Source organism: Macaca mulatta, chromosome 14, assembly GCF_049350105.2.
Source record: "Macaca mulatta isolate MMU2019108-1 chromosome 14, T2T-MMU8v2.0, whole genome shotgun sequence".
Taxonomy (NCBI): domain Eukaryota; kingdom Metazoa; phylum Chordata; class Mammalia; order Primates; family Cercopithecidae; genus Macaca; species Macaca mulatta.
The window spans coordinates 7,009,297-7,028,167 of record NC_133419.1 but is presented as its reverse complement, the minus strand read 5'-3'; the positions used below and the strand labels follow the sequence as shown (position 1 = coordinate 7,028,167).

The following is an 18,871-nucleotide window of genomic DNA, read 5'->3' as shown; positions in this document are numbered from 1 at the left end:
CTCCACAGCAGAGGGGAAGCTGAGAGGGAGCTGCCCGTCGGAGTGCCCAGCCAGGACTGAGTCACTAGTCCTTGCCCTCTAGGTTAAGGGGAACAGAGGGCCTCCCTTTGCCTTTCCCCATTTGGGGTGGCTGTGGCAAGTGAGAGTGTGTGTGTACATGTGTGTGTAAGCTCAGTGCTTGAATGAGTCTCTCATATCATGAGGCAGCCTATAAGTCTTGGATGGTGGGTCAGTCTTTGCAAAAGTGGAAAACTGGCAAGGTCTGAGTATTTTACCATCTCCCATCAGAGCTTCCTCTAGCCCCACTTCCCCCAGAGGTTGCCCCTGCCCCAAGTGATAGTTCTCCATTTTATGCTCATTCTTTCAAACATAGGTGTGTTTCCAAGCACCCAAGATGATGACGAGATTTCTAATCCTTACATGCTATCTGGAGATGACGGAGAGGAGGGTCTTCTCTCGCCCACTCCCCCTATCCTTGTGGGGACATAAGGACTACTAGAGATAACGCACCCTCCACCCCTTGACATTTCAAGGTCTTAGAGTCTCATGTTAGCCTCTGGATACATGGGCCTCTGACTCTAAGGCCATACTTATGAGGTAGAACCTCGATAACTAACAAAACTCATCAAATCTCCTGAAGCAGTTCTGGATGGAAAACCAATGACTCACTCACAGAAAATGCTAATGCCCTATGATCTGCCAGGTGCTCCCTGTGCCATGGTGCTGGCGTTTTCACAAGATGCCTGTGGGACACAGTGCCAAAACACGAAGGAGCAGCTCACATCCCCTGTCACCATCATTAGGGGCTGTTTGAGAGAGTTCAAGAACTCACACTCTGAAGTGCCCTCTCATGGTGCTCTCGTCCCCCTCTCCCTCCACCACCAAGGGAGCCTTCTGCATCCTCAGCATTTGGGAACCCCAGCGCTGCCCGTTCAGGATTCTTCTCCTGGCCTATTCCCCTCCTCTGTTTCCCTCCACTGACCACTCTGCTCACACTGCCTGGCTCTGGCTCCCAGCCAATTCCAGTAGTTTCCAGCAGCCTAGAATCCCCCTTGATTCTCTGCCGTTCCTGCTTTGCCAATCCTCCGCCTTGGAAAATGCCCTCTTCTCCAGTCTGTCCCTCTCTCTGAAATGCTAAGGAATGTCACCGCCCATGGTGACAGGTCCACGGCAAAGGTGCCTGCTGATATCACCGGGTTCTATTTGGCTGCCCAGACACCCTTTGGCTCTCCTCTGGTTGTCTCCTTACTCCATTTGCCAAACCTCCCCATTTTTCTCCACCCGCCCCCTACTCAGCAATAACATGTTTAGATCACAACAACAACAAAACAAACAAAAGCTTTCTGTGATCTTGCTAACCTTTCTAGATGTTTTTGTTTGTTTGTTTGTTTGTTTGTTTGTTTTTGAGATGAAGGAAGTCTCGCTCTTGTCGCCCAGGCTGGAGTGCAGTGGTGGGATCTTGGCTCACTGCAGCCAGCTCTTCTGGGGCATCTGAGACTATTGATCAGCTCCTTCCTTCACCCAGGCTGGAGTGCAGTGGTGTGATCACAGCTCATTGCAGCCTCGACCTCCCAGGCTCAAGCGATACTCCTGCCTCAGCCTCCCTTGTAGCTGGGACCACAGGTGCGCCACCATGCCTGGCTAATTTTGTTTTGTTTTGTTTTTTGTTTGCTTGGGGTTTTTTGAGACAGAGTCTTGCTCTGTCAGCAGGCTGGAGTGCAATGGCGCAATCTCGGCTCACTGCAACCTCCGCCTCCTGGGTTCAAGCGATTCTCCTGCCTCACCTCCCTAGTAGCTGGGACTACAGGCGTGCGCCATCACATCCAACTGATTTTTGTAGTTTTAGTAGAGATGGGATTTCACCATGTTGGCCAGGATGGTCTCAATCTCCTGACCTCATGATCCGCCCACCTCGGCCTCCCAAAGTGCGCTGGAATTACAGGCCTGAGCCACTGCTCCTGGCCAATTTTTGTGTTTTTTATAGAGATAGGATTTCACCATTTTGACCAGGCTGGTCTTGAACTCCTGGGCTCAAGCGAGCCTCCTGCCTCACCTTCCCAAAGTGCTGGGATTATAGGTGTGAGCCACTGTGCCTGGCCTTTTCTGTCAATTTCCAAAACACTATTGTCTTGACACACTTTTAAAATTTTTCTCTAATATAGCAACCCTATTAACTGATGTCTTGACACTCTTTAAATCAGTTTAAGTCAAATTATCAAGGTTTGGCTGGGTGCAGTGGCTCACACCTATAATCCCAGCACTTTGGGAGGCCGAGGCAGGCAGATCACTTGAGATCAGGAGTTCAAGACCAGCCTGGACAACATGGTGAAACCCCATCTCTACTAAAAAAAATAAAAAAAATAAAAAGTCGGATGTGGCGATGCATGCCTATAATTCCAGCTACTCAGGAGGCTGAGGTGGGAGGATTGCTGGAACTGGGAAGCGGAGGTTGCAGTGAGCCAAGATCACACCACTGCACTCCAGCCTGGAGACAGAGCGGGACTCTGTCTCAAAAAAAAGAAAAAAAAATTATCAAGGTTTTACTGTGCCAGGCATTACACCAAAATGCTGTAGGGCTGGGCACAGTGGCTCACACCTATAATCCAAGCACTTTGGGAGCCCACATTGGGCAGATCAGATTGAGGTCAGGAGTTCAAGACCAGCATGGCCAATGTGGTGAAACCCCGTCTCTACTAAAAATCCAAAAATTAGCCAGGCATGGTGGTGGATGCATGTAATCCCAGCTACTTGATTGGCTGAGGCAGAAGAGTTTCTTTTTTTTTTTTTTTTTTTTTTTTTTTTTTTTTTTTTTTGAGACGGAGTCTCGCTCTGTCGCCCAGGCTGGAGTGCAGTGGCCGGATCTCAGCTCACTGCAAGCTCCGCCTCCCGGGTTCACGCCATTCTCCGGCCTCAGCCTCCCGAGTAGCTGGGACTACAGGCGCCCGCCACCTCGCCCGGCTAGTTTTTTGTATTTCTTAATAGAGACGGGGTTTCACCGTGTTAGCCAGGATGGTTTCGATCTCCTGACCTCGTGATCCGCCCGTCTCGGCCTCCCAAAGTGCTGGGATTACAGGCTTGAGCCACCGCGCCCGGCCGAAGAGTTTCTTGAACTTGGGAGGCGGAGATTGCAGTAAGCTGAGATGGTGCCACTGCACTCCAGCCTCGGTGACAGAACGAGACTCTGTCTCAAAAGAAAAAAACAATAAAACACTAAAATGCCGTAGTGATGCAAAGATGAATAAATCATGGGCCTTACCCTCAAGATGTTATTTGCTTGAAAAAGACAAATATGCCGGGCATAGTGGCTTACGCCTGTAATCCCAGAACTTTGGGAGGCCGAGGCGGGCAGATCACGAGATCAGGAGATTGAGACCACCCTGGCTAACATGGTGAAACCCTGTCTATACAAAAAATTAGCCGGGCACGATGGCGGGCACCTGTAGTCCTAGCTACTCGGGAGGCTGAGGCAGGAGAATGGCGTGAACCCGGGAGGCAGAGCTTGCAGTGAGCCAAGATCACGCCACTGCACTCCAGCCTGGGCGACAGAGTGAGACTCCATCTCAAAAAAACAAACAACAACAAAAAAGAAAAAGACAAATACACTTAACTATTTTTTTTTTTTTTTGAGACGGAGTCTCGCTCTGTCCCCGGGCTGGAGTGCAGTGGCCGGATCTCAGCTCACTGCAAGCTCCGCCTCCCGGGTTTACGCCATTCTCCTGCCTCAGCCTCCCGAGTAGCTGGGACTACAGGCGCCCGCCACGTCGCCCGGCTAGCTTTTTGTATTTTTTAGTAGAGACGGGGTTTCACCCTGTTAGCCAGGATGGTCTCGATCTCCTGACCTAGTGATCCGCCGGTCTCGGCCTCCCAAAGTGCTGGGATTACAGGCTTGAGCCACCGCGCCCGGCCTATTTTTTTTTTTTTTTGAGACAGTTCACTCTTGTTGCCCAGGCTGGAGTGCAATGGCACGATCTCGGCTTACCGCAACCTCTGCCTCCCAGGTTCAAGTGATTCTCCTGACTCAGTCTCCCTAGTAGCTGGGATTATAGGCATGTACCATCTCGCCTGGCTAATTTTGTATTTTTAGTAGAGACAGGGTTTCTCCATGTTGGTCATGCTGGTCTCGAACTCCCGATCTCAGGTGATCAGCCCGCCTTGGCCTCCCAAAGTGCTAGGATTACAGACATGAGCCACCACACCCGGCCACACTTAACTAACTCTTATTCTGCCCCATCTCCATCTATCTGAATTCTGCCCATCCTCCAAGATTGGTGTCAAATCCCACCGCATGCCTTTATGGAAAAGGTAACTATTGAGCACTTGCTGTGTGCTCTGCACTGGAAATACAGCTGTGGAAGTCAGCAAGAACTTCAGATGCCGTTTTCTCCCCTAATAGGGCTCACAGCCTAGAGGGCCTTCACCTAACTAGATGCAGTCTGTCTTTCCTAGTCTTCTGTAGTATTTTGCCTGGATCTTTCTGCATTTAATCGAATTCTGCCTTATATTCTACCATTTGCAGGGAAGGGTTTCTATTCGTTTTTCTAGATTGTTTTGTCCAACACACTCATTGAGCACCTTCTTTAGGATGGAGTCTAAGTTGGGTGCTGGTATAGTGAGACGAAGACTCAAAAGCTGCCCCCAAGAAACTCAACAGGATAGCACTGTGTAAGTTCTCTGATGATAGGACCTCCTCCTTACTTACCTCTGTATTCCTTATAGCCCCTACTTAATGCTTTGCATATCACAGGCCACAGCTTATTTCGACTATGTATGGAGACAGCCCTGATACCCTCTCCTTTCTATCTTGTTATACAGGGGGCAGGGCCTGCAGGTGCCCCTGGCCATGCCTGGGCAGATGTCTCGACCTGAGGAGCCTGGACCCCTCAGGGTGGGGCATGTTGCCTCTAACTTAGGCCAGATGACTCAGGGACATTTAGCAGAGCTGGCTTGCCTCACCCACAAGCAAGTCAGTAGCTCTTGCACCTACATTCTGACCTCTCCCTTTTCTAGTGGTTCTTGCACTTGCCGGCAGCTCTGTGTCTGCATCGCACAGATATGCCTGTGGCCCTTATTATTTCAGGTACATTGACCTTTTCTTCCCTAGTAGATTATAAGCTCTGTAAGGGCAGGAGCCAAATTAGGTTTTAGGCTTCTTTTGGCTTTTCTACACCAGTTAGCACAGTGACAGGCAGGTAATTAGGTCTTTAAAATATTTGTCAACTGATTGACATTGCCATCATTTCTTACTTTCTTCACTTAAGGTATTGTCTCCAGGAGGCCCTTATAAAATACTCATGTAGGATGTGAGGACGATCTGGCTGTGACATCTGTCACCCCATTGATCACCAGGGTTGATTCGGCTGATCTGGCTGGCTAGGCGGGTGTCCCCTTCCTCCCTCACCGCTCCATGTGCGTCCCTCCCAAAGCTGTGCGCTCGATCGAAGAGGACAACCATCCCTAATAGAGGAGGATCAGTCTTTAGTCAAGGGTATACTAGTAGCCTCACTCCCCTGCTAGAACCTCCAAACAAGCTCTCAAAGTTCATAAAATATCCATGTATTACCTGGGAGCTGTTCATCCATTGACTTACCCAGTGGTTCCTAACTAAAGTGTCATGACATGCTGCTACAGCCTAAGTAATCTGTAAGGACTACAGCTGCTGCTGCTACAGCCAAGCATCTGCCCTTTGTTGCTCCTGTTATCCTTTCCAGCATTCTTAGAAGGGCGTTTAATTATCCCCGCTTTACTGACAGGGAAACTGGTCACTCATAGGTTATGAGTCTGACGTTTGAGCTTAGGGCATCCTTTGAATAGCACCTATCCCATTCTCTCACAATCTGAGTTTTTCTTTTCTGGAATATGCTGTCTTACATTGGAGAGAAAGGAGTGGAGTTATAGCTAAGGACTGTGACTTGGTCACAGTCTGTTTCCCTCCTAAAGAGAGGAAGGGTGTTGAAGTGAGGGTCACTGCTCCTGAAGCCCCAGTGGACAGAGACAGGCAGGAGTCCTGGGGAAGCTGGGGAGTGAAGCCCAGGGGCTGACTGCTCAGGGTAGAGCACCAGAGAGGCAGATAAATAGCTTTGCTCATCACAAGGAGGCTGGGCCAGAGGGCAGAAATAGAAATTCAAGGTGGGAAGACAGACCTTTGATACCGTTAATGCAATCCAGGAAGGTAAGGTTGGCTGGGTGAGTGGCTCATGCCTGTAATCCCAGCACTTTGGGAAGCTGAGGCAGGTAGATCACCTGAGGTCAGGGATTCGAGACCAGCATGGCCAACATGGTGAAACCCCATCTCTACTAAAAAAAAAAAAATATCCTGGCATGGTGGCGCACCCCTGTAATCCCAGCAACTCAAGAATCACTTGAACCCAGGAGGTGGAGGTTGCAGTGAGCCAAGATCATGCCACTGCACTCCAGCCTGGACAACAGAGTGAGACTCTCAAAGAAAAACTGAGGCCAGGCGCGGTGGCTCACACCTGTAATCCCAGCACTTTGGGAGGCCGAGGCGGGCGGATCACGAGGTCAGGAGATCGAGACCATCCTGGCTAACACGGTGGTCTCTACTTAGCCAGGCGTGGTGGCAGGCGCTTGTAGTCACAGCTACTCGGGAGGCTGAGGCAGGAGAATGGCATGAACCTGGGAGGCAGAGCTTACAGTGAGCAGAGATTGTGCCACTGCACTCTAGCCTGGGCGACAGAACGAGACTCCGTCTCAAAAAAAAAAAAAAAAAAAAAAAAAAACCAACGAATCCCAGAAAGGTGAGGAAGACTGAGCAAAGGCTGGGTGAGGGAAACCTGGAGTAGACACAAGCTGTGTGGGAGGACTGAGGATCAAGGAGTTGGTGGTGGGAGCAGGAGTGGACAAGTCTGAGGTGCGCCCATCACCCCAGTGCGGGGAGGAAGAGCGCCTCTTCTCAGAGCTCTGTGCAGCTTCACCAGAGGCAAGCAGGGAGTGGGAGCCGGGGCGGCAAGAGAGTCTGATGAGCACCAGGAGGGTTGAGGCCGGGCAAAGAGACTAAGTTCTGGGGCAAGCATTTTATTTGTTAATACAAGAATAGAAATTCTGCAATAAATATCGTCTAATAAATAACATCTCCAAATAAATAAATATTAATACAACACACTTAGAGTCATGAGTGGGTGGGGCTGGGGGGGCAGGGCCTGGGGGAGCTGCCACCCCACACCCCAAAATGCTACTGCAATGTAAACTTTCAGGAAATCCTGTGGTGTGGCTATGGTTGCCCTCCCCAGCCTGGGCAACCCACAGATACCCTGGGAAAGGGGGCAGAGAGGAGGCACTGTAAAGCTGGAAGACAATTCGAGGCAAGGTCCTGATGCTCAGCTTGGCTTTTGTTTGCCACTCTGTGCTTTGGAGACTCCTGGGTCTGTTATGGTCTGTCCCTGCCCCTCTGCTTTCAGTATTTTCTCTTCTGGTTTATAGGGAACCTCCAATGCAGACCCCACCCCTGCACTGTTAATCTTATCTCTTTTTGTGTAGAATTGCCACCATGTTTGTTTCCTGAATTGGATGTATAGAGTGATTTGGGGGTAAGGGAGCAACACCCATTCAAGGAGAGTGGGGCAGCCAAAGGGCTTCACCCCAGAAAGTCATGTGTGGTGGTGGCCCCTCAACTCCTGCCTTCCAGGTGTGCCACCTGAGGGGCTGGGTGGGCATTGGCCAAGTGGTAAGCAAGAAGCAGGAGGCTATGAGAGCCTCTGCACCAACTTGAACCACTTCAGACTCCCTCGAGCATGACTTCCTGTAGAAACAGGACAGGGCAGGGCCTATTGCACCTCCTCCCCAGCTCAGTAGACCTTTGGGAGGTGGGGAGGAGACAAGGCTGATCACATCACACGCCCAGCCGGTCCAGGAGAGGGCCAGAAGCTCACAGCTTCTGTCTCCTGGCTCAACAGGTGTTGGCATACAGGGCTGGCTCTCCCAAAGTGGGTGCAGGGTTTGAAGGGGGAGCGAAGAGGAGGCGGCAAAGGTCAGAAGTCAGAAGCCGTGAGCCCCCAGGTGCAGGGTGACTGCAGCTGCTGGAGGCTGCATCTTCTTCTTGAGCCGGTTGAAGTCCTTGGCCGAGCGCCACAGCCAGGTCTGCAGCTCCTTCAGCAGCCAGAAGTCATCCATCTTTTGGAGGAAGTCACTGTGGGCAGGGCCAGGAGTCCAAGTGGGTTCAGTCCCAGGCAGCGGCTGGGGCAGTGGGTAGCCCAGAGCTGCCATGACGCCTGCAATGCTGCCCAGCAGGCCCTGGAGGCTGGTGCAGAAGTGGGCCAGGCTGCGGCGCAGCTCAGCAGTGGCAGCCTGACGGTTGAGGCCACGCAAGTAACACAGAAGGTGGCTGTAAGCCTCGTAGTTTTGGGTCAGCCGCAGTTTGTCATTGAGGCTTTGCCACACCTCCAAGTTAACAGTGGCCCTGGGCAGAGTCTCTGCCCCCAGGCGGGGAGGGTTGAAGTCAGGCTCGTTGAAAGGAGGGCCCAGGTAGTTCAGCTGTGAAAAGGAGAGGGTGATGGGGAAGGAGGAGGGCAGAGCAGCTGTCTCATCACCGAGGAGATACCTGCTCCCAAAGTTTCTATTTTTTGTGTCCCCTGACACTGGCCCTGTCTCCATGCTAGGCTTCTCTGTTCATGGCCTCCCTGAGTTTCTCCAATAAGGATATCATTTGTATGCAGATGACAGCTGAAGCAGTGGCGGTGATGAGCTCTCCAATGGAGAGGCGTAGAAAGAGGAGGAGGAGACGCAGGAGACGCTCAGGAAGGACGTGCTGATTGGCTTGGTGGGCAAACCTTGGGAAAGTGCCCGCTGTGGGGGCAGGACAGAGAAGAAGAGGAGCCTGGAGGAGCCAGGGGGCGAGGCTGGAGAGGTAGAAGGTGGCCCAGGAGAGTGCAGAGGCCAAGGAAGAGTTCGAGAAGGCAGCAGTGCTCAGCAGTGTGGCTGCAAAACAGACAGCAAGGAGAATGAGCCTTCAAAACACTGTCGGGCTTGGCAAGGAGGTGCCTGACGACCTTGGAGAGAACCACTGCTGGGGCCTGGAAGCCAGATTGCAGGGGGTTAAGAAGTGAGTGGGTGGAGAGGAAGTGGAGGCAGAGGGTGTAGACCACTCCTTCGAGAAATTTGGCAGAGAAAGCCAGGAGAGAAAAAGGGTCGGGAACTAGAGGGGGCAGTGGAATGAAGCAAAGGTTTTCTGCACAAGGAACAAGAGAGAGATGAGAGGGGCCCATTGGCACCAGAGTCCCATTTGCCACTGACATACCCGGGCCCACCAGCTGAGGGGCTGGGGAGAGACGGGTACTCACTAACACTCCGAAGGAAGGGTTCAGTTGAAAGGAGCTAGGCTGCAGAAGGAAGAAATGGAGGCAGTCTCATGAGTAGGACAGGAGGAAGGCTATGGAAGACAGCATGGTATAGGGAAGAAGGCAGAGCCCTTGCCAACCCTCGGGGGAGCGGCTGGGGCCCAGGGAAAGGGATGAGGGCGATGTGTAACTGGGAAAGAAGGGAGAAGCAAGGGGAGAGGCCTGGGATAGGCAAGGGCCCAGGGGGAGGTTCACACGCTGACAAGCACAGAGACAAACTAATTTCCTCGGTGTATCCTGGGGCTGGAGCCAGCTCCCCCGCCACCCTCCTCCCTTTTCTTTCCCTGGCTCCAGAGTAGAGTCTGGGATGTGGAAGAGGAACACGGGAAGAGGGGGCCGGTTCCCCATGGTCCTCGGCTCCTCCGACCCTCCTTCCTTCTCTCCTGGGCTCTCTGAACACCTCTGGACCACCCCCAAATCCTTATAGCATCACCTCCATCCACACCCTAAACCCCCTGCCACTACTGCCTGGGTTCCCTACAGTCCCCTTCCCCCATGACCCTCGTAGGAGGCCCAGCTAGAATGGGAGAGGCAGACGGAAGGGAGGCCCCTGGGTCCAGAGCAGCAGGGCCCCAGGTCTGGGGGTAGAGGCGAGCTGGAACGCAGGCATGGGAGGTGGGGCCCCTCCATCCCCACCCAACCCCGCCCGCGCAAGAGACACCACAACACGGTGTAAACAGAGGAGACTTCCCCGGCCCCCAGGGGGAGGCGGGCGGCTGGGCTGGCAGCCAGTGGGGCAATGGGCCAAGGCGGGTGCGAGGCCTGCCCACATGCCTAGTCCTGGGGCGAGGGATGGGGAGATGGGGGGGCCACCTAAGAGGGAAGGGCAGTAGATAAGCCAGACAGGGGGACTGGTGGGAGCCAAAGAGCCCCTCCTCACCCCATCATTTACCAGGACCCTCCACGATTAGGACTGTCTTCCCCCAACTCCTCACTCCTCCCCAACTCCCAGACTCCTACTCTGGATACTCACATAGGTCCCAGCCAAGCTGCGGAGTTGGTGCTCCAGGTAGCGGGTGAGGTCATAGGTTTTCTGGATGGAGGGGCCAGGCCCTGGGTCCCCTGTGCGATTGAGAGCTGGCACTGCAGGGAGGTGCCAGAGCACCGTGCACAGGCACGCTAACATCCCCCACGAGTCCCCTGTGGGCAGGATGGACGAGAAGCATGAGTGCGGCCCAGGCCCACACGGGGAAGCATCTGGCAGCCCCTCAGGTGTCTGTCCCCACCTTGGGCTGGAAGGTGGGTGAGGGTGGGACACCAGATGGGAGGCAGAGGGGATGGAGGAGGGAAAACACCCCTGGCAAGAGGGGAGAGAAAGAGAGGCGTGTGTGTGTTTGAGGATGAGGACTTGGCACGCCTAAGTATCTATCAGTAGATACTTGAGAGTATATCTGTGTGTCAGCTGAGAGAGTCTTTGGCATGTGTGCCACTGTGTGTGTGCCAACATATATGTGTGTGTACATGGAGGGACAGGGCCAGGCCTAGGGACTACAGGTCGACCTGCCTGTGTTCCAGTTGTACCATAGCTTCCTGCCACTCTCCCAGTCCCACTGCAGCTTGAGGGGAGTCACAGGGTGGGAGATAGCACATGTCAGAGCTGGCAGGCTGAGCAGTCAGCCCCAAGGGAGGAAGCAGGAGAGAGGCAGCCGCCAAGAACACAGTCGTCCATAAGAGGCAAGGTATAGGGTTAGACCACCAGGGTCGGGCTGCCTTATGGGGCTAGTTTTGGGTATATTCTAGGATGTGATTCCTGAGTGTGGGAAGCATAGGGTGGGGTTAGATTGAAGATTTAGTGCTCACTCTCAGGGAATGGTGGCAGTGTGGAGGTTCACACCATTCTTGGTGTTAGGTGGGGAAAAGTTGGACTTCAATGAGCCCTTTCCATCAGCCTGTGAGGGTGGGGACAGGAAGGGAGAGAGGTGCATTTGACGAGTCAGGCTTGTTGGCTGATGGCACTGCAGAGTTTGGACATCCCAGGATACCAGGAGTCCAGAGGCCAGGATTGGGTGCTGTAAAGAGTGACATGGATAGTGGGGAAATACGCTTTTCTGGGATTTTAAGTGAGGACCAAGGTGAGGATTGAGTGGACACTTTGGACTGGCAAAGGCAGTTAGGGTTTGGCTAGGATAGATATAATTGGCATTGGGCTAGGTTAGATTTAAGGACTGGGTTACTTTAAAAGTTTCAGATTAGTTTAGACTTGGGATTTGGTTGATTTAGTGTGGTTGAGGTTTGAGTCCAGCAGGGGATGTGGTGAGGTCTGGGCAGGCAGAAGGTGAGCTGGAGGGCTGTGACTTGGTCGGTTTAGATACCAGATGGGGCGCTGCTTATGTCATGAAGAGCAGGGCTAGTTTGGGTTTTCAGCTTGAATAGGTGTGAGGTCACGAGTGGTTTCTTTCCTTTATTTTTTTTTTTCCTTTTTTTTTTTTTTTTTTTGCTGCCACCTTCCCACCACTCCTATAGTTCATATTTTATACTCTCAGATTTTTCTATAATGACATAGGTTGCTTTGATAGGTAGAAATAACTTAAATAGATATAACACTTTGCCCATGGTTAGAATGGGATTTGAAGAAAGAATGAAGACTAGGTTAGGTTTAATCACAGCGCTGGGGCAGTTTTGGAGAAGGCTACTAACTAGGAAGGATGCAAGACTCCATTTGTATAAAACATCTCTTATGGAGGACAGGGGTCAGTGAGGACTTTGGCAGTGGCCCCCTGGTCAGTATGGACTCTTTCAGATGTGTGGCTGGCCAGCTTTACTGAGGGAGCATGGGGGTGGGGTACCACCAGTCACAGGGTCTTGGTTTGAGGCAAGTGTGAGTGTGTGTACACACGTGTATTTTAGGACAGAGAGTAGGGTCAGGCACTCAACTCCTCCCTAGGGAGACTGGCTCCCCCTTTCCTGTGCCCTCTGAGCCTGTGGCTTCCCCCTGGATGCTGCTTTCCTCACTCTTCCTTTCTATCCCCAGCTCTTGCCTGACTCAGTTCCTTTCTCCTCCCTGTTCCTCACATTCCAACACAACTCCAAGCCTGGGGATCTGGCAGTCACCTCTAGGATCCTATGGGTACAGAGTAGAATTAGTTTTGGAGATTGGAGACCTGCTGAATTGGGCAGCGGCCCTCCCAGCCTTGAGGTTGCTTTCAGCATCGAGTCTGGCTTCATTCAAAGTTAGCGGCAAGGCTGAGGGTCCCAACTGAAGCAGGAGCTGGGAGCTAGGCGTCCCTCTTTACCCACATGTTGACTGGAGTTCTAGGTTCTGCCTATGTCACGGCCAAGAGGTATAGTCAGGAACCCAGCTCGGGACTTATCCCTCTCCCATTCTGAGCCCTGTGGGACATCCCTAGGGGAGATCAGCTCCCTACACAGGGACAGCAGGGGGAGAAGCCTTTGGATAGACAAGAACTAAGTCATCTGGGCAGAAAAAACGGCTCATGAAATTAACCAGACGAGGCCGGTGTTTCCAGGAATATTTCAGTTCTGAGGTAACTGTCGTTGAGGCTGGGGGTGGGGGGAGCGGGCAGGGGAGAACAGAAGGATCCGACGGCCCACAGAGAGAACTAGAAAGAGGGAAGGGCTCTCAGGAATCCAGAGGGAGAAGAGGTTAGGAGAGGAGAAAGGGGGGTAGAAGGACAGGGCTCTGCCCCTGCTATGACAGCTTTCACTCTGGGCAAGCCGTGCCCATACCCGTGTCTCAGGCAGCAGGAGGAAAGCAGTGTGGGGTGAACACTTGTGGTGTAGTTGTGAGCTCAGGAACCCAGCACAGCTCGCCTGCCTCCTGAGGAGAGTGCATGGTGGGCTTCCTGGAGCCCTCATCCATCCTCCCTTAGGCTCATGGTGTGCAGGTAGACCCTGACCACTGGGGCTGTGTCCTGGGTCCCCCTCTCCCCCTCCCCACCAGTCCTGGCCCCCAGCCCGCCCCCGCCTCAGCTCTGCCTCTGGCTGCTGCCCACTGATTGTTTACATCCCCTCTTCTCTGTGTGTTTATAAATCTGGCTGAGCACGTGAGGAGCTAATGAGTGCAGCTCACGTTTCCTGCAGCAGCCCCCCACCCCCTATCCTGGCCCCCACCCGGCCAGCCCCTAATTCCATCCAGATCCCTGGGCCCTGGGAACCAAGGCCCTCCTCATGAAAACACACACACACACACACACACACTCTCTCTCTCTCTTTCTCTCTCTCTCTCTCTCTCTCTGCCCAAGGAAGTGACCAGCCACCCAGACAGCTGCACAGGCAGGCGCACCCGTGTGCACGTCTTTAGCCACTTTAGCCAGCTGCCCCTCAGTCCCTGGCCTGGACGCCCCCGGGCTGAGCTTTCCCAGTGAGGGTGAGAGTTCAGCCGTGCAGATGTACCAGGGTGGTTAGGGTGGTAGGACAAGTCAACGGGAGTCTTTGCACCTGGGACTATAAGAGCTAGGCTAAGAACTGTGAGCCCTAAATGTTGTAGCCAGGGAGGCACTGCAGGGCTCCAGAGGTGGGGCATAGTGGCCTCAGGCTGGACTGAATATGGGAGCCAGGAGGAAAGGCCAGACCAGGACCAGCGCTGGCTGCTGCGGTTGGAGGGGTCTGTTGAGAGGAATTGAGGGATGGAGTGGGTTAGGCAGAATAGGTGAGGAGTGGGTGAGGGATGGAGTAGGTGAGGTCCAGGCATTGTGACTGTAGGAAACTGCCCTAGGGGCGTGTCCTGACCTGCCTTCACAGGCAAAGGCCCACAGAAACCCATCATCCTTCTACCCTGTGGTCTGCTGCCTTCCCCTCTCTTACTTCCCTCCCTTCTGCCTTTTCCTTGGTTCCCTTTCCCCCAGGCCACTGAGAAGTGGCTTGGTGAGTGGGGACACATGGGCCTGGGAATTGGGAGACCTAGTTTTGCCACCAACCCCTTTGGTGACTGTGGGCTTGCACAGAGAGGTCACACTATGCATGCTCAGTTCCTCCCAGAGGAAACATGCAGGGCTTCATCTCTCCTCTCCTCTCCAGCATCCCCCTTCCTGCCCTTCTCTTCCAGCCTAAATGACAGAAGTCACTGAGGCCCAGGGGAAGAAGCTGAGGGTGGGCCAGCCCCCCTGCCTTATGAAGTCAGTAACCAAGCAAGCGAGACAGGAGTTGGGCTTTGGCTGGAGCGAGAGGGTTCCTGATTGTGCCGCAAGAGGGCCCTGGGTGTGCTCAGGGAGGCCAGTGAGGAGCCAGGGGGTAGCCCAGCAGCCCACTGAGAGCCAGAGGCAGGGGGAGCAGTGAAGGAGGAGTCCAGGGCAGTGGTGGGTGAGTTAGAAAGGGTGTTGTTATCAAGAGGGGTGCGGGAGGGGCTGGGGGAGAGTGCAGGAGCCAGGTGTGCACAAGAGGTGGGACGTGGGGAGGAATGTGAAGTGTCAGCCAGTGGCTGGTGTGCAGGGGTGGCACGCAGAAGTGTGACGGACAAGAGTGTGGGACTGTGAATGAAGGGGACAGGGAGCCATTGCACCCATCAGCAGTGTCACTTCTGGGGCTGCTGGGTGACAACTGCCATCTCTGCTTCCTCCCCTGGTGGAGTGTGTGGCTCCAGGGTAGTGAGGGTGTCTGAGCTGGCTGGAGTGCGTCTGGTCTGTTAGGGGAATATGTACTCCCGTCCTGTCCGGTGTGAGGGGCAACGTGTGCTCCCGAGCGGTAGCGGAGGTCAGTTGGGGGCAGTGAGAGCACAGAGGTGTCCCTGGATCAGGGTCAGAGAAGGAGGACCCGGCAGAGCAGTGTGCCCAGTGCCCCCCACCCCCAGCCTCTCTCCAGGGCTTAGCCTGTACCCGCCCGTCTCCCCTCCTCTCCTGGCAGCCCCTCACACCCCGGGGGGAGGGCCAGGCTGGGACCTGGGGGAACAGAGGTCCTCTGGGATTGGCAGGGGTCTGTAGGGAGGGCTCCAGCAGCCCTGCGCGGAGTTGTGGAAAGGAAAGCGGGTGGGGAGAGCAAGCATGAGAGGACTCTGGCGAGCCCCGGGGACTCCTTCGAAGGTTTCCTTCGAGGGGCTCGGCCGGAAAGCTGCACGGCGGCGGTCGCCAGCTGGCCCTCCCTCCCGGCGGTGACCTCTCGCTCCGGGACCCCTCCCGGCGCTGCGCCTTCCCTCTGTGTGGCCCCGGCGCCCCCGGCCCCGCCCCCTCCCGCTCCCGCCCGGTCGCTCCTTCCAGGCGGCGGGGGCGGGGGCGGGGTCCGGGGCACCCGGCTCCGGGCTCTGTCCGGCGCTGCCCTTTCCCGCGCGTCAATTCCCCTCCTGCCCGGGCTGAGCGGCTGCTCCCGCCGCTCCCTGGCCGGTGACAGACTTTTTCCTGCCGGGTCCGGCCCGGCTGCGCCCGCCCCCCGCCCAACAATAATCACTCCCAGGCCACGGTGGCCCGGGGGACTCGCAGCCGCCGTCCGCCGCCCCTACCTGCCGCCGGCTCCCCGGCCGTGGGCACCATGGAGGGTTCCGGCCGCGCGGCGCGCAGCTAGGAAGCCGCGAGTCCCGCGGCGCGGCTCGGCCTGTCCGGTCCGGCCCGGCCCAGCCAGGCTCGGCGCTGCCCTCCGCCCTCCTCTCCGCCGCCCGCCCTTCCTCCCGCCCGCTCTCCTACCCCTCCCGGCGGGCCGGGGAGGGAGAGCGGCGCGGCCCGAGGTGTCGGCCTCCCCTCGCCTCCCGCCGCCCGGCCTCGGGCTTCCCCGGCCTCCCTCCCTCTTCTTCTCCCAGCCCCTCCTCCCACCCGCAGCCTCGCTCCCCGCCTCGGACTCTCTGGCCCCAACTTGTGCGCGGGGCTCTGGGGCTGGGGCTCCAGGTTGCCGCCTCCCCAGGTCTGCTATCGTCCGGGCTCCCCGCCGCTCCCGGCTATCTCCTGGCCCCGCCGTGCGGACTCCAGGAATGCGGCGTCCCCGCCTGGCCCCTCTCGAGGGCGCCCAGCCGCGCCTCCCCCGGCTGGAGCCCAGCTCTGTGGCCCGGCCCCGGCGCGGGGCTCCCGGGGGTCAAGGCAGGACGGGAACCGGATCTCGTGGCTGCTCGGCGGGGCGGGGGCCGGGGCCTCGGCCGCCTGGCTCCTACCTGCTCGGAGGTCCATGGGGCTGGGGCCAGGCCGGCCGGGTGCGGCTCCTCTCCCGGAGGCTGGCGGAGTGGGAGGGCGAGCCGCGGCTCCGGCGAAGCTTTAATAATCCCATCCGCCAGGCCCACTCGCAGGTTTTTTTCGCTCGGTTTCGGGTTTTTTTTTTTTTTTTTTTTTTTTTCGGTGTGGGACATTCTGCAAACTTTTTTTTTTTTCTGACGTGTAAAGCTGTAACCACAAATTGTAGCGGCCCTCCCCGGGGTGGGGGTAGGAGGGGGGAGGAGGGAAGGGAGGGCTTCTGGGGCTCCCTCTCCCTCCCACAGCACCGAGGGGGGGGTGAGGTGAGGCGAGGCTGTGGCGGTACCACCCTGGGCCTCCTGGGGGAGGGGGCGGGGAGGCCATCAGTCCGTCTGAGGACTCCCGGGAGCCAGTGGACAGCGCCGACTTCGGGTGGGCTTCTCCCCTGGCGTTGGCCTGGGGACACTGCCCCCTGCCCGGTGCGGGGTCCCAGCTCCCACCCTACCTCTGCCTGTGCGGGGTCCCTGCTCCCACCCTACCTCTGCCTCCTCATCTCTAACCTTCCCTCCTCCTCACCCTTGAGTAAATGCAATGACACATTCTCCCAAATGCCAGCAAGCTGGCCTGGGAGCAAGTGATGGTGTTTTTCCTGCTGCCCTTTGTCTGGGCTGACCGCCCCCCTTGCCTATTGTCCCGCCGCTTGTCCCATTTCCAAAAGCTAGAGCTAAGCGAGGCGCTGGGGCTGGGGCAGGTGACTAACCAGCTCACAATGCCCCCTGCGGGGGAGGAAGAGGGCACCACAGGCCCACTGCCCGGCCCAGAGGCGAGAAGAGGCCACTTGGCGGGACTTTTTCCCTCAAGTTCACAAGGTTCTTCATTCTTCCTCCAGTGACCAGGGAGAATGCACATGGGTGGGGGATTTGTAATTCATTAATCAGCACGAGGCACCGGACCAGTTTCAACACCACAGGCTTCTTGGGTGACTCAGCGGGAATGCTCCGATTCAAGGCGATGGACCGCCTGAGCGTCCCCATTTGTGAAATGCTTCCCCATGAAGACGCCTGGCAATCTCCTTCCTTTGGGGTTTCGGGTTGTTGGTTTTTCCGGTGGTGAGGTGGGGGTGGCTTGGCAGTGAGGGCTCCCCCTCCTTCCCGCAGGCCTGGGTTGGGACTTGCTGGGCAGGATACCTGGGGGTATGCCTGGACCCTCCCAGAGGGGTCCGCTCCTCCCTCTCCAAGGGTGCCAGGGAGAACATGCTCAGTGAAGGCAGCTCTCACCCAGGGCTGGGGACTGCCCTGCTTCATGATTTTCCTGGGGGACAGTCATGTGGTCCCCAAGGCTTGGGTGCCCTATAACCACACCACCAATTAAATCACTGGGTAATAAGTTGCTTTTGTTGTTGTTTATTTATTGTTTCAAAGTGGGAGAGGCCAGTGGTGGGCCAGACCTGGAAGGTGATGCCTCTGCCTGGAGTGGCATCCGAGATTTGTCCCCCACTACTTCCTGGTGCCCCTGGAAGAAAGGGAGGGCACTCTGCCAGTCCAGCCCCCGCGCCTCCAGCCTGTGGCCTGGGCAGGCATCCTGATCATGGCCAGTGCTGGGTCCCGGGGCAGCTCTTCCCTTCTCTGTACTGTGAGCACTGAGCTGGGGGTGCGGGGGGGTGGGGAAGAAGTTTGTTTTCAATTACCTCACTGGAGTGGGACAGACTTTGTTGTTGGGTTTTTTTTCCCCTCTCTCTCCTTTCTTCCTTTTTTTCCCTAAACAAGGAGAAAAAGAGCTGGGAAAGGAGAGCTGGCTTGGGTTGGGGGGCAGGGGACTTTGAGGGACCTCAGTAGCAGCACTGATGAAAACTGCCTGGAGGGACCCTTGTGAAAAGTGCTTAGGGCCTCCCTCCGCCCCCTACCCCCAACCACTCTACCTCCTCCCTGCCCCCACCAGCCAGGACTCTGGAGTTTCAGTGACATTCCTGGTGGGTGAGCCCAGTGATTTCTTGATGCCCATGCCAAGGTCAAGAAGGCAGATGCCCATGGGTGCATGGCACTGAGGCCAGCCAGGAGGTCCCCCTAGCTCCTACCCTTTCAGAGGGAGGGGGCCAAGAAGGAGGGAGAAGGGGAGCAGCTTCAGCCTCTCCCTCCACCTCGCAGCCGCTCCTTGTGGAGTCTGCACAATGTGGTTTGGATTTGACTGAGCCCCTCAGCACCTTATAAAGCACCTTGCTGAGTCAGGGAGAAAGCAGCCCCAGTGTGGGGGGAGCGGAGGGGAGGGGTGCTGAAGAAAGAGGCGGGGGCAAGAGAAGAGGGGTGAGACCAGAGAAGGGACAAGACTGGGAAGGAAAGAGGAGACACAAAGAGGCAAATGGGTGGGAGTGGGAAAGAGGGGAGGAGGGAGCTGGGAGGAAGAGGGGGAAGCAGCAGATGGGGGAGAGGAAGAGACTGAAGCAGAAGGTGGGAGTGGACAACACCACCCCCAGCAGACATC

The 18,871-nt window shown here is 55.9% G+C and overlaps 1 protein-coding gene across 4 annotated transcripts; it reads right to left on the bottom strand.

Moving 5' to 3' along the window:
• Positions 1–7,016: 7,016 nt before the first annotated feature.
• On the bottom strand, positions 7,017–17,029 carry CLCF1 (cardiotrophin like cytokine factor 1). 4 transcript variants are annotated; one of them, XM_077962078.1, is made up of 3 exons: positions 16,899–17,029; positions 10,324–10,490; positions 7,017–8,487 (listed from the first exon to the last, which is right to left on the bottom strand). In XM_077962078.1, exons 2-3 carry the CDS (start codon positions 10,474–10,476, stop codon positions 7,993–7,995), a joined length of 648 nt encoding a protein of 215 aa, XP_077818204.1. In that variant the 5' UTR covers positions 10,477–10,490; positions 16,899–17,029; the 3' UTR covers positions 7,017–7,992. The 4 variants fall into 4 exon arrangements, with proteins under 4 accessions (XP_077818204.1, XP_001106809.1, XP_077818203.1 ...); XM_001106809.5 differs by having other exon boundaries at positions 16,378–17,007; XM_077962077.1 differs by lacking the exon at positions 16,899–17,029 and adding an exon at positions 15,739–15,927.
• Between the last annotated feature and the right edge of the window lie 1,842 nt (positions 17,030–18,871).